The sequence below is a fragment of the Acipenser ruthenus genome, chromosome 2, assembly GCF_902713425.1.
Source record: "Acipenser ruthenus chromosome 2, fAciRut3.2 maternal haplotype, whole genome shotgun sequence".
NCBI classification, from domain to species: domain Eukaryota; kingdom Metazoa; phylum Chordata; class Actinopteri; order Acipenseriformes; family Acipenseridae; genus Acipenser; species Acipenser ruthenus.
The window spans coordinates 25922214-25937861 of NC_081190.1; the positions used below are offsets into that span (position 1 = coordinate 25922214).

A 15648-nucleotide genomic window follows, 5' to 3' on the forward strand; every position below is an offset into this window, starting at 1 on the left:
TAGAAACTGATAAACAGAGCCTTTGATTGTGAATAATTAGTACAGTATTTCCCTTAACCCAGATCTGACCGAGACCCATGTTTTTGTACGGAGATCAGTGGGCAGGGCACACGCAATAGAAATTGAATCATGCAATCCTGTTGATCATGTGTTCTGTTACATAAGCAGCCCCAGTGGAGGTGTCCCGTATAGCACATTTTATGTGTATGGTGTATGGTAACCCTTGGTGAGATAAATAAAAAAAAGACTAGAATTAGTCTTGTGTTCCGGTATTATTAGATAATCTAAGATCTGGGCAGAAATGTGACAAATGAAATTTAATGTCAACATATCGGTCACATAAATGTAATATCCAAATACCAAATGGGGGGTGTGACAGGGAGAGAAGGAATTGGAGGTGTAAGTCTACTTCCACACCAGAAAGGACACTGTGTCTGGGTAGTGGTACGCTTTTCCAGAGACGGCCCGACTCGATGGCAAGTCAGAACCAGAAGTCGGCCATTTCGGAGAAAGAATGTAGCTGCAGCACGGTTAAACAAATTCACTGTGATCAGCTGCGGGGTACACAGCGATTGGATAATGTGTGGCGCCGGGCTGGTCATAGGAAGGAGTTGGGCAGTTCAAAGGGGACACAGCTACGCGAGTACAGCCCCTTACACTGAACGTGTTAACAAGCCGGAGCACTGTTTTGTTTTGTTTGACTGTTGTGTATTGCAGAGGATTAGGAGCCAGGGAGCCGCTGCCAAGGAGCCAGAACAAACACCCAGAGCATTGTGATCACTGCACAGCACCACAGCCATGGACACAGAGCACTTTCCATGCACAAAGAGCGGATTATAATTATTGTGTATTTGTTTTTGTTTGGGATTAAAAACCCGCCGAATAACCCCCGATACCATCGCTGGTAGAGAGGCAGATTTATTATTTATTTATTGTGAATAAATACTGACGTTTTGAACAGTCAAGCTATTGTTTGGATATTCACTCTTTATTCACACCACTCACCTCCTGACAGGGGGACAGAAATAAAACAGGTACACTAAGAGAAAGACCTTGGTGTTGTAAAAGACTCATCACTGTCAGCAGGGAAGTAATCAAAATGGAAAATACAATGCTTGTGTATATAGCCAAAAGTGTGGAGTACAAATTCAAAGAGGTTATGATAAGGCTGTAAATGCACAAGTGAAACTCACACTTGGAAAACTGTGTCTAATTCTGGTACCCACAGCACAAAAGGGACATTGTGGCCCTGGAGAGAATCCAAAGAAGAGCAACCAGACTAATGCCAGAACTCAAAGACTGAACTATGAAGATAGGCTGAAATAACTTAATCTATTTAGCCTGTAACAAAGAAAAATAAGAGGGAACTTGATTGAAGTCTTTAAAATATTAGGAGTTGACAAAGTTAACCCAAACCAATACTTAAAGCGCAGTACAGAAACCAGGACCAGAGAGCACAGTTGGAAATCAAGTGAAGATAGACCTAGGACAGAGGGATGGAGAAACTTCTTCATACAGAGAGTGGTGAGGGTATGGAATGGGCTACCAAGTCATGCTGTTGAGACAGAATCACCCAACTTGGCAACGTTCTGCGATCAATTAACTACTAGGAACTATATGAGCTTAGATGGGCCAAAGGGCCTCCTTGTTTGTAAATTTTCTTATGTTCTTATGATTTACTCTTGGTCATGTAATGACTTTCAAAAACAGTTTTATTTTTGTTCAGTAGAAAATGTTGATAAAGTTTGATAAATAATTTTACTATGACCATGGTAAGTTTTCATAGAGGTCTTAAGGACTTGAGAAGTCAGATAAACAGAACACCCGATGTGAATCAATTGGGGAAACACTGGGGAGGCTGACTGATGAGATGCATCTGACGTTGTAGAGGTATAAGCACTTGCCTCTCATGTTCTTGGTCCACCACCATTTCACATGTAGAAGTAGACAAATCACTATAGAAATATGTAAAACAATTTCTAATTTTAGAGATATAGATAGCATTTGAATATGACCATAGTTCCATTTGTATGATAATTTTGTAGACCATTGATGTGTTTCAGGGAACTGATTGACACAGTAGCTATTGGAATTAGTTAAATACTGTGACTGAACATTCTTTTTGGCATTTTAAGATCACACTTTATTTGCTAGATTACAATACAGCCCACGGAAAGCGTTCAAAAAATTCCAGGCATGTTGCATTTGGCATGCCATTGCAAGTAGTCATGGGATACCTTCTAGACACCCTCCAAAACAAGATTGTGTCAGCTAACTGGTTGCAAATGATCTGAGGCTAAAAATAGTGACAGAAAATATTATCAAGATTTTGACTGTTATATTAAATTTGACATTTTTATATTTAAAAGGGCAACTTGCAAAACAAGACTTCCAATGTTATCCTTTACTTCATCATAAGGCAAGTTATTAGCAATATTACTGTTGAAGTTGAAGGTTTGTTGAATAGCACACATATAGTCTGTTTTACATTTTTATATTTTCAACCCATTGTGCCCTTTATTTTACAAAGACGTCAAGTTAATTGCTGCTCATCAGAACTGTATGTTTGTTATCTTTGAAGATATCTGTATTTATGCAGTATGCGTACATATTGAAAATAAGCACATTTTCCCATGATAAATGTGCGCAACACACAGTGTCCCTGTTCTTGTTTGAGAAGTGGCACAGGATTTCACAAAGAAGGGAAAAAAAGTTTTAGGACTCTCCAGCATATGCACAACCTCACGCACCACAACGATAAGCATATCCAGGTTATTCCATGTTGGACCACCCTACTCTCTCAAACACTCACCATCTATGCAGTCTGCGTAAAAGAACATAGAAACATGTTCAGGATTTGTCCTGAATTTAGCAAAGACTGTGATTGACAAAGGTGCACTGTCAGAATTTCTGTTTGCTAGGAATGAGCAAAGAGACCAAAAAATGTGTTTCATTGATTCTGAAGAAAGCAAACTGCTTAAATCTTACACGTTACACATTACTGCATTAAAACAATAAATCAGGTTTACTGAGTGTATACCTGCTGGTGTTGAAATATACCAGAGAAGCTATAAGGTTTGCTACTGTGTGGAAAGAACTAGTAGCTCTGGTGTTCTTACATCAGTTCTTTGTTTTTCATTTTGTTCTTTTTCTTGTCCTTTTTCAGTCATATTTACAAGCCAATACAGACGCATGGAAATCAAACTGGCTGGCAACAAACTCTATTCTTTATTTAGACACTTCCACAAAATAGAAAGCTGAGGACTGAATGCAGATGTGAAACACATAAGGGTGGATCAGGTTTCATTATTATTATTATTATTATTATTATTATTATTATTATTATTATTATTATTATTATTATTATTAGTAGTAGTAGTATTATTATTTATTTCTTAGCAGACACCCTTATCCAGGGCGACTTACAGTCGTAAACAAAAATACATTTAATGTGCTAGGAGTATCCTTTTCTTTGGTGAATCACAGAGATCAAGGGTTTCATGTGTTTTGGTGAAGCATTAAATAGGAGCCTTGGTAAGTACAGGCTCTAATATTAGAGGTAAACATGTTATTCACTAAGTCACCCTAAAACAAAAATGAAACTAAAACAATCTTGGTTTACCATACACTGCATTTAGAACTTTTTAGTAGAATTAATTTTTATAGGTTGTTGACACTGATGCTTCATTTATTTATTATGTCCTGAAAAGGGTAATAGCAACAATTACAAGAAAAAGATAAGAGATTAATGAGGTGTTTCATTTGCCCACATTTTTGAAGAAAATGTGCCATCATGTACAGTATTTCACATACAAAGTCCAAGGCTATTAGGCATGTAATCAGATGTCAGTGCAAAAGATTATATTAACAAGATATCATGTATATTAAAAATGCAGAGTCACACTGATGATTGGATATCATTCGAATCCCTTATACCACAATAGATTCAAAATCATGCCCCACTAAAATGCATACACAGAATAAACAGTAATCTGATTGTAGTATTTCAGGTTTGATATCTGGTAAGTTATTATGTTAAATATATTTTGTTAGAAGCCTTGCATGATTTATATAACGTGTGTCTAACACTGTCTGTGGTTGCGGCGAATGCCATGTACAGAGACAAAAAGAATGTTGTAGCAGTCTTTGCAGCCATTATTGCCATTCCGGTCCTGTTTTAGAAGAGGATTCGATTATCTGTTCAGTAAATGTGCCTCCCACCAGCACCACAAACAAACATGGGAGATTGGATACTTTTTTATTTAGTGTGCCCAATTATTTTACCCGGATTTTATTCCCAATATGGAATGTCCAATTATTATTTTTTTTTCCCTAACAGTTCAGGAGACCTGAAAGTTCAGTGGGTGTCCTCCAATCCCACGATTGAGCCAGCTTCCTTTTCCACCCAGGAACTCAGGAGCGGAACCCAGTGAGCTACCAACCTCAGGAGGACAAAAGCCAGCCCTGCAGGTGTCCGCTTTTGAGCTCACTGCACGTCTGGCCAACAGGGTTCACTGTAGTGCGATAAGGAGAAACAGTCCCTGACGGTTTTGCCTTCCAAACCCAAGAGAGCGCCAGAGCCAATGCAACGCTCCTCTTAGAATCCCCAGCGGAGACCGGTGACTTCGCACAGTTAGGCATGAACCTTCGCTGTATAACAACGTGTGGCTGTGCTTTTAACAGGTGAGCCACTCGGTGACCCCATTGAATACTTTTTTGATTGACTATACTCGATGACTTCATATATTTATTCCACCACTCTAAAATATATGATATGTTTATTTGCACCATTATCTTGAAACCTTAAATTAATATTCACATGTTAACAGCTGGCCTGTCACTGAATATTAATGGGGGGCATGATGGAAGCACCCTGATTGGCTAGCCGGGGGAGCCTGGGCCTTCCTTTTGGGCTAGATCCGAACATTAAACCCTAATCTGCATGAAAGTTGCCACATTGAAGGGTCTGGGGCTATATAAGCGGCCTGTGCCAGCTTGTGTGAGCTGTTTAACCTTTTATGCAAAATAAAATAACCTGCTTCTGCGCTCCCTCTTTCGCATGGTTTTTACACGATAGTCTTTACATCTTATGTAATTATTCCAATTTCTCCAATTTCTGAATGGTCAGCACCAGCTGTGTATATAAGCATTAATCAATGGAAAGCAATGTTTTACAGACAGTCAAGGATAGATGTACTCATGTTTAAACAAAGCTTGCAATATACAGTATCAAAACCTATTACCTGAATTGAACTTAACATGAGCCACTTCAAATTAATACCACCATCACAGCAATTGGTTTTCTATTATTTCTATAGCTTGGATGACACCTGGTGGAAGAAACAAGTTATAACAAGATAGTAATTTAAATGTGTAAGTAATTACATGTTTTTCTTCAATTGTATTTTAAGTTGCTTTTGGCTGATGATTTTGACTGTACAGCCATTATGTTTGTGTTGACCCAGTCTGTGAAAATAGCCTGTAGTTGATTTATCATAGTGATGATGCTTTTAAACAGGGATTAATAACCTTGGTACTTCCAGTTATTCACCCCCCCCCCCCCCCCTCCACCCAACTGCTTCTTTAATAATAAATTGCATCAATTCAGGTAATAAAAATCCTTGACCAGGTCCTAAAGCAATTACATTTCTGTATAACCAATAAACCTGTAATGGGCCTGCAGGCCTAAACAGTCTCATGCTTTAGGAAACACCTAATATACTGCAAGAAAATATAATTAGGTTTAAGTGTTTTTCTGTGGACAGTAGTAAAACATATTTGATATATTTCCATATATGTATTTAATATGCTAATATTTAGTACTAAAGTTGATTCAGATAAACAAGGTTGATAATACATACTGTAACTGCCCTTCAATTACAATGATGTATGGCACTGATTCTTGAGAGTATGGACAAAATGGGATTTGTTTTTTTCTTAAAACCAAGTTTAAACTGATCAAATTTGATAATGCTTTTTAAGTTGACCATAGCATGAGTTAATAATTTATTTTATGCAAAATACACCTAGTACTGTCTGCTCTAGTACACCAGGGTTTGAGATCTGTCCTCTATCACTGCAGGAAGAGCGATTTATTATTATTATTATTTTTAAACATAACTTGTAATTTGTTGGGAATAATGCTTACATTTATTTCAACATAAAAACTGATATTTCTGAGCTAATTGCATTTTGTATGTCTACAAACTGTAAATAAGTAGTGTCTCTACCTTTTGCAGGGAAGAAGTCTGATAACCCCCTGTCCCCTGACTATGTGCCGTCTATCTTCAACCATACACCTTCTACTAGGAAGAATAAGAGGGCCAGAGACATGGAGAGGTTTGAGGGTAGGGAAATGAAGAGGAGGAGGAAGAGGCGAGAGGAGGAGAGTGAAGCAGTGGCAGGGCTCCTGGATCTATCAGCCAGACAGCAGGAGTTACAAGACCCTGTACCTCCTGTGCAAGAAGTAAAGGCGAGGGAGTGTGAAAGTGAACACTGTAGAGACTGTATTCGATCTTTAGAAAGCGAGCGTCAGGCCTTGAGAGGAGAAAATGATCGTTTAGAAAGCACAATCAAGTCATTTTCATTTGATGAAACATCTTTTAAAGATAATGATTTGAAGGTGAGGAAAATGGCTGGACTACCTTCATTTGAATAATGAAATGCCATCTTTCATTTTATTTGTTATTTAAAAGAGCAATCATCGAAAACTGCTACAATCGAAAGACACTTTGAAATTTTGAGGCGGCACTTTCTTCCTTGCCTTCTCTAAGGAGCTTCCACTGATCTAATGGTGCCCGCCTTTTTGTAGTGAAAGCCATTCACATTGTGTTTCTTATTGCCTTGAATTACTTGAGCTTTTCTACTTAAATACACATAATTATAAATGTATTATTTGCATCACGATGCAAGATGATTATTTTAATTCCTTAAAGAGTAAGTAGCGGTTTTATGAAAAAATATAGCATTATACGCAGCTACAACTGTTTAAATAATGGACCTGTAATACCCTAGCAACTTTTTACACTTAACTAAAGTCTGTTTCAAGGCTCTTTTCAAAATGGCCTCTCTAGTGCACTGGGGTTAGAGATCTGTCCTCTAAATCACTGCAGGAAGAGCGATTTAAAAATAAAAAAAATAAAAAATTACAAGAAGTGCGCTGGCTTTTCTGTTCATACCACATCGTGGATCGTTATTGCTGTGTTACCTATTTGACAATGTCGGCAATAATCCTTACACTATCAGTGCACTAGAGGAGACATTTTGAAAAGAGCTTTGAAACAGAATTTAAAGCTGTAAGTGTAAAAAGTCAGGATGTTAACAATGAAAAGAGAAATTACAAATACGTTTATTTAAACAGTTTTAGCAACATGTGCAGACGTGTAACACTATATTTTTCGGAACCCCGTTACTTACTCTATGAGAGGACAGAAACACACCTCTTCTACCTTTCCTGTGCTGAAAGGGAGGATGTGGCCATGGGGGTGTAGAAATTCCACTTTCAGGTCTTGATGTTTGACATCTACCATGATGACTTTAGCTAAGCACCAGTGATTGTCATCAATGACTGCTAGACAGTCTCCAAATTGCAGGCTTTTAAGAGTGATTTCTGTGGTTGTTCCATCTAGACCATTCACAGGGTTTTCATCTACTTCCACCATCAGATGAGCCAAAGGGCTCACTTTCTTGGCCTCAGGTACTTCCTTATTTTCAGCTATACAAAGAGATACATCTGTAGTTACACCTACTTTATTTCTGACATCCTCTGAGTATACTTGCAAACTTGTGCAACCTGGATTGAAACCATGACAGAGAGATTGCATGTGGCACAAACATGACAGTATTCTGTGGTGTAACAGATTTCCATCAGGAACAACTTGGTGAGCTTTCCTGGTTGATGGCAAAGTTTTAAGATTCGAAGGCAGAAGCCAATCAAACGTATCAATGGCACTTTCCTCAACATAGTAGTTGGATAGATCGCAGACTGACTGAGACCTTTTCAAAGGCGACTTTACCACTCGGCACATCATTCTTCTTAAGGACAAGGCTGTCAGTTGTCCTCTTCACTGTCCCTCCAATTGCATCGGAAGCTCCTTTTCCAAGTGACTTTGGAAAAAATTCCAAGTGGCTCCTTTAAATCCTAATGTATGTGGAACAATAGAAAGACAACATAAATTGTTCTTATTCTTATATTGCTTACTTGGACCATTTGACCAGAAATGTACTGTTTCAATATTTGGATGTTTCCTGCAGATGCTTTTCAATACTGGTTCCATATACACCCAGATTGATGCTGCATCCTGATGTTTGGATTCTGTAACTCTACAAAAACCTGACTTCTCATACTTTGCGGAGTACATCCCAGTGTGCAAGTTTAATTGAGGCAAGTTTTGTCCAAAATGAGCAGCCTAGATTTCAAACTTATATTTACATTGCCATGATTCTGAAAAGTCAACAGGTACAATACAGTATCTTCATTGCAGTCTTGCACCAAATGTCTGTATTCTTTACACTGAGATTTTTCCCACTGTTTACATGTCACTTGTGTTGTCAAATTCTGGGTCTAAAATCATCTTTGTTTAAGCATTGTTGATACGTTTGAAGATAAAATGCTTAACTTGCGGGAGAGCAACACACTAAATGACAGCTGCCTTTGTAGTCTCATTGTTGACAAGTTATGGTTGTGACAATGTTCAAAACAAATTAGTTTGGTTAATTTAAAGAAAAATCAAATACTTAAAAAGGTCATGCATGTGCTGTCCTGCTGTATAAAGAAAACACAGGAAGTGCAGAAAGGACCCGAGGAACATATCTGCTCCGGTCCCGGGTTAATTTGGAGCACGCCCATGCGGAGTCTAGTCTCTGACTATTTAATTTGCAGTCTTTTTGACCGTTTTTTAAATTTAAATTTAGTTAATGGCCAGTCTTTGTTAGCACCCCCTTTTGCTTACAGGGTGCTAAACCGAATTTTTTCACCAGCTGCTACTGAGTAGCTGGTGTAATCCGCCTATTGGCTATTAAATAGGACTAATAATAATAATAATAATAATAATAATAATAATAATAATAATAATAACAAATCGTTGTCTCCTTTTAAGTCTTTCACCAGGAATCCTAAATGAATCACACTTTGATTAAAAATATTTATATGTGCAGTATCTGACTTAAAACCAACTGTATTTGCAGTGATCTCGGTCTTTTAACCTCCCAAATTTGGACAGAGTCCCTTGGACAAACGAAAAAAAAAGTATTTCCTGAATCAAAGGTCAACTCTGCCAATCCTCCTGTGCCACGCAGGAGGAGCGATGACTACATCCGGGTAGAAGAATACTTGAGCTGTGAGTAGGATCTGAAGAGGATATGTAATTTAAAAATCTGATTTGTTATTATTTAATCGTAGTGTACCTTAGCGTACTGGGCATGAAATTGCCAAACATTTAGGATTGTGTCATAGAACAAAGAAAAAATAAGAATAAAAAAGGTGGATTTGAAAACGTTTTTCATTTACATCCGGATTTGGTATAGGGGTATTGCATTTCTAAATACATTTGTCTGTGTTGTTGTTTCGTCTAATTTTAATATAGTATCGGTTTTTACAATTTTTTATTTTTATTTATTTTTATCTACAGGTCTTGTCAAAGGGTCAGAATCCACCGTGAGTGTCCCTTCGTTTAAAGATGTACGGTGCTAATGTCGGAGTGCTCCTGCAGGTTCTGTGGGCCCAGCTCCTGTTAGGGTGGGCGCGGGCCTCCGAGCTTACTTTTGAGCTCCCAGACAACGCCAAGCAGTGCTTCTACGAGGAAATCACAATCGGGACCAAGTGTACCCTGGAGTTCCAGGTGAGGTGGATTTTAACAATAACAAATACATTACTGGCGTATTTCTATTGCAAGGTGGATGAAAGAAATGGAGGTAACGGGGGTGTATTCCACACCCAGTTGACACTGATGAATATACACAGTACGAATGAAAAAGTATGCATAATCATATCGATTGTTTTTTTCAATACATTACTAAACTTATTAGCATTTTTCTAACATTATGAAAACGTTGTGCAGCTGCAGTAATTGACTTAATTGTAAAATCTAAAGTATAATATAATGACAGTTACTCTAACCGGTGCCGTCTTGCTCCCAACATATGTCATTCGTTTCCTCCCTAAACAAACAAATTGTTATGAGGTGTGTGTCTGTCTATCTAGATATAGAGATAGAGAGACTACATTACGTTCTAAGATTTATTCGAAAGTGAGTTTATGGCCGCTGAGAGACTTGTATTCTGTACTACAGCATCCCTGAAAGTCTTATACTGCATATACAATTTTATTTGAAAAGAGAGTATTAAAACTCATATGTATGTTATAAGTGTTTTCCAGCAGTTGTCCATGTTGATTTCAAGTTTCGGATTGATACTTTGTGTTCTAGGTTGTCACTGGAGGTCACTACGATGTGGATTGTCGACTTGAAGACCCAGAGGGAACCGTCCTCTATAAGGAAATGAAGAAGCAGTATGACAGCTTTACTTTCACTGCAGCAAAGAATGGGTCTTATAAATTCTGTTTTAGCAATGAGTTCTCCACTTTCACACACAAGACTGTCTACTTTGACTTCCAAGTTGGAGAAGATCCTCCTCTGTTTCCCAATGAGAACAGAGTTACTGCACTGACTCAGGTAACTAGAGTAGGGAATATACTGCTTAGAAGAAAGGTATAGAAAATAATCTAGCGGTGAAAAGTACATTTTATAAACGTATGTGACCAGTGACCTTATCCATTTACACTATGTGACAGAGGCTGAACGTTTTAATCATAAACTAAATCTGGGAATGCCTTTAGTTAATGATGTGTTTATTTAAAATAATTCTATGAAACTTTTTTTTTTCTTCACCACAGATGGAGTCTGCTTGCGTTTCAATTCACGAAGCCTTGAAGTCTGTTATCGACTATCAGACCCACTTTCGCCTGAGGGAAGCTCAAGGACGCAGCCGTGCAGAGGACCTGAACACCAGAGTAGCTTTCTGGTCCGTCGGAGAAGCAGTTATCCTTCTAATTGTTAGCATTGGCCAGGTGGTCCTCCTAAGGAGCTTTTTCTCAGACAGGAAAACCACCACAACCCGGGTTGGATCCTAACGAATTACATTACACAATGCACTCTGTCCACAACCACACCTGGCACTGTTCATAAAGTAGGTACCGATGGACTTTCAACAAATAAAATGAAACGGGGTTCGGACCTTTTATAAAACTTACCATCGCTATGGATTTTTCTTTACAATAAATACTGCATTATGAATTTAAAGATGTTCACTGCTTATACAACCTTTAAAGACCAGAAATAAGGTTAAAAAAGCTCTAATTACCTGACATATGACACTTAATTTTGTTTTATGTGGACTGGACGGTTGATGGCCTCATACATTTTCTATGTTGCATTACCATTTTCTTTTTTACGTTTACTTGTATTAATATATTTGACTTCACAGTAGGTCCCTAAGATTAAATGTGTGTATCTGAACCCTAATGATCTGGCTGTATGATTAATAGACCCTGACTTGTCATTAATGCAATGATGTGCATTCTAAAGTTATAGTTGGTTCATTACATCATAGAAGAAGAAAACAGCTCTTTGTTTAAAAGTGGTCTGTATATCTAGTTGAATTAAAACATCCAATATCAACTGTATGTGGCTCTTTCTAGCAATGCATATAGTGGAGGTGACTTGCTCAGATTTGACAGTAACCAGCCAAGCCTTTTACACAAGATTGAAGCTAATTTCTTCACAGCTAAAAAAGTTAGTAGTTTATTTGAGCTTTTATTTATTAATACAAGTTGAATGCAAGCACCAACAGTTGACTATGAACATGTGATTTTATTTCTTTTAAGGTGTGTTTTGGACAGAAACAGAGCAGATGTGATTTCATTTTATTATGTAGGGGGTGGGGTGGTGGTGGTATTTAGATGAAGATTTGTCACCCTGAACCTGATTGGAAGAAAGGTTTGAGATTACCATCAATACCGATGCAGAATCTGTCTACAGATAGAGACTGGTTAGATATAAAGGGTTGCATATTTTCAAGGAGTGCAAGTGGTCAGGGTAGAAATTCTAATGTATATATTGGAGGGATGACAGGATATGCGTGTGTTACATCAGAGACCAAAGAAGGCTGGCAAAGGCAAAAGTGTGCACTAGATAGTGACATGTATACACAACATACTCTTGAGATATGTAATTATTTAAACACATCGTTGCAGCTTATGCCTGTTAACCACCTCCTCTTTGTACAGAAAGGGTTGGCAAAAAAGATAGCAAAAGAAATGTTATTTCCACCTAAATGCTCGCTCCATATTCTTCGCTTTTACTAAAGCATAAGAAATCAGGCCCATATTATATGCATTTTTAATTTTTAATTAGAAATACAAAAAAAAAAAAAACTCTTTAAGATGGTATTTATCCCATTAGTGAATGCAAACCTACTTTCAGATTACCAAATGGATTAATGGTCATAAAATATCTGAGCAAAGGAAAACTGAGGTGGTTAATTTTAATAAAAAGTGTGGATTTTCAAGAAATGTGTGTGACAGAGCTAACCACTAGCTTAAACAGAGTTAAATAAACACATCCTCTCCACCATACAGACAAGGTTTATGTAACATTTTGTACGTTTTTAGATATTTTGCTTTTAAGGTTATTTCATTCCTAACAAGGAATTGAGCAGCAGTTCAAATGGTTTCTTCTTAAAATACATTTGAGAGTGACTCGAGTATCACAAAGAAAGTGACAATTTGGATGACCAGATACAACCTGTCAGTAAATCTTAAATCCTGTTATGTGCACCTCATTGCAAAAATAAGAAAGTTAGCATCATCTTATTTGTGGGACACATATATCTCTTATTCCTTAAAGGGTTAGTGTTCCTCACCGCCTGACTTTATAGCAAAAACATGCATTGGCACTTTCAGAATGAAGGAAGTGATTTACTGAATTTGCTTGAGTGAATTCAAATTGGATGTGTGTGTATATATATTTAGATTCATTTGCCATTTTTTACTATAGGGGCTGTGGGTTTATCATATTACAGTAATTAATGTGGGTATATTCAGATGATCTAAATGGCAACGACTCAAAATTCGGCCTCCATTTAAATAATTCAATTATAAACACCTTTTGTTTACTACGACATGTGGGATGTTGTATTTTCATAACCTTAGACCTTTTATTAATTGTTTAAATAGTGTCTATGTAGATCCGCCCCATGTAGATCAGATGAATAGATCCCAGTGTTTGTTTGTGAACAAGGATCATTTTACACCTTTTGAACATCTATTTACATTTAACCTCTGATTTTACTTGCGTCAATTTTGAATTTCTAAGGATTATCTAGAAGTGTTGCCCAGGGCTTGCAAAATATCCATGTAACAGGACTGGAAAGACTGTATTGAATAAGGTTTGTACATGTCATTTTGTCTACTGTACTTAATGGTTAATTTCTGATCTCCAAACCCTTGTTTTATTTTGTTTGTTTTATTTTTAGAATGTTATAAAATGTTTGGATGACAGAACGAGCAGGCCCTGTGAATAAAAATTTTAAAAGTAATACAAATATCTGATTGTTTTGTTGCCAGCTCTATGCAGGGGTTGCAGTTCCATTTGCTATAACCATCTGAAATGTGCAGTTTTGAAAGAAACACGTAAAATAATGTGTTTTTGTATGGTATCTGGTAATATACATGGTCAAAAAAAAATCTCTCTTTGCAAACAATATGTATGGAATTATGTTCTCAATAACCACTTTAATAGAAACTAGGAGATTTAATGGTCACCATGAGGGTTACATCTAATTTGCCTTTGTTCAAAAATCTCCATGGTCTTAAAATGTTTAGTTAACACAGTTGCTCTGTGTAATCCACACATTTTGTGATGTTTGGTCACTTAACAATTTATGAAGATGAGTTAAAAAGCTTATGTGAAATTCAAAATGGATCAGTCATTAAATTAAAACTAATAGATTCATAATAAAAAATAAAAAAAACCCTTCTCAATCGGGACACCCAACAAAATAAATAAGGCAGATTAAATTGAAAATAGACCTATCAAGACTTGTACCTGTACCTAGCAAACACACTGTTTGCCCTGTCTAATGGAATCGAATGCTTGCAGAGACTTTGTACAGCATGAGACAAGCTTGTGTATCAACGACCTTGTGTTCTGTCACCTGAACAGGATCTAAGCAGCGGGACTTCAAGAAAACACAGATGGCAATATCCCCTGCAGGAAATCTTTTTTTATTGGTAACCTGTTCATGTTTTTTATGTTGCGCTTTTGCCATCTGTTACCTTGGACGCCCCATAATAGAACAGCAGTCTGAGAATGCAGTTAAATCAGTACTCCGACTACATTCCAAGACACCTTTTTATCTATTTGTTTGATTTATAAGAAGTGTAAGTACAATATCAAATTTATAAAAAGAAAAACACTCATGCTTCTATTTACATTAAGAAACATTCACTTTGTGTATTAATAATAAATGGTGCAGATTATTCGGAGATCTGAAACTCCATAATAGACCATAGAGTCAAATGTTTGCTAATGAAACCATTGTATTATTTATTAAATACAAAAATAAAATCATGGCTCTTGATTTAACAAAGTTAAAAAAATGGATTTTGTTGCACTACAAATGATTGCCACATTGTGGTGCTATATTCATATTTTTCATACAAAAAAGGGGCAACAGCCTTGGTCTGCCAATCCCTCAAGCATATTCACATATAAACTGTCTTTAGTAGGTTACTGTGTTTATTGCACTTTCACAGAGAAAACGGGGTAGCCCAAGTTTCAACAAAATCTGCTTCAGGGATGAAAGAATGCTTGTGGACTTCTGAAACAAAGCAATTTGACCTATTGTTTTATTAATCAAGTGTAATTTGGCAAACTAATTGTGACATTTAAAGTTTAAAGCTACACTGCAGACCAGTATACCAGTATAAGTAAGATATCTCAACTGCAGACTACTTTTGCAGTTTACAGAAGTTAACCACTTAAAACAGACCGGTAAACTAACCTTACACATGCCCATATATATATATATATATATATATATATATATATATATATATATATATATATATATATATATATACACACACACACACACACACAATTGAATTTGCTTTTCAGTAATAGACACTGAAACTTATTTAGGAAGGTTATCTTTCTATAAAGTCAACTAGTTAGAGCTGTGATGCAACTGCCTCTCCTCTTGAGCTGCTTGTTTTCTTTCAAATGCTGATTCATCGGTAGCCATGGTAATCAAAACAGATCTCAGTATTGAATGTGAGTTGAGTCACCTACTGATGGATATTAATAATGAATTGTGTAACTTTACAAACTCACCCTCAACTTCCCTCTGGGGATGTCAACCTAGACAGCAGTGTGGAGTAGTGGTTAGGGCTTTGGACTGTTGACCGGAAGGTTGTGGGTTCAATCCCCAGTGGGGGACACTGCTGTTGTACCCTTGAGCAAAGTACTTTGCCTAGATTGCTCCAGTAAAAACCCAACTGTATAAATGGGTAATTGTATGTAAAAATAATGTGATATCTTGTAACAATTGTAAGTCGCACTGGATAAGGGCGTCTGCTAAGAAATAAAT

The 15648-nt window shown here is 36.9% G+C and overlaps 1 protein-coding gene across 3 annotated transcripts; it reads left to right on the top strand.

Moving 5' to 3' along the window:
• The first annotated feature begins 9234 nt into the window (after positions 1–9234).
• Positions 9235–13599, top strand: LOC117409656 (transmembrane emp24 domain-containing protein 7-like). Of its 3 annotated transcripts, none has more exons than XM_034015969.3 (4): positions 9235–9338; positions 9630–9839; positions 10425–10670; positions 10892–13599. In XM_034015969.3, exons 2-4 carry the CDS (start codon positions 9678–9680, stop codon positions 11126–11128), a joined length of 645 nt encoding a protein of 214 aa, XP_033871860.1. In that variant the 5' UTR covers positions 9235–9338; positions 9630–9677; the 3' UTR covers positions 11129–13599. The 3 variants fall into 3 exon arrangements, with proteins under 3 accessions (XP_033871860.1, XP_058848667.1, XP_033871861.1); XM_058992684.1 differs by lacking the exon at positions 9235–9338 and adding an exon at positions 9347–9481; XM_034015970.3 differs by lacking the exon at positions 9235–9338 and adding an exon at positions 9352–9527.
• The last annotated feature ends 2049 nt before the right edge of the window (positions 13600–15648 follow it).

Excerpts from the sequence above, each read along its gene's own strand:
- LOC117409656 (XM_034015969.3), top strand. The coding sequence starts at position 9,678 with ATGTACGGTGCTAATGTCGGAGTGCTCCTGCAGGTTCTGTGGGCCCAG. Across the intron at positions 9,840-10,424 it reads AGTGTACCCTGGAGTTCCAG|GTTGTCACTGGAGGTCACTA; the intron begins GTGAGGTGGATT and ends TTTGTGTTCTAG. Across the intron at positions 10,671-10,891 it reads GAGTTACTGCACTGACTCAG|ATGGAGTCTGCTTGCGTTTC; the intron begins GTAACTAGAGTA and ends TCTTCACCACAG.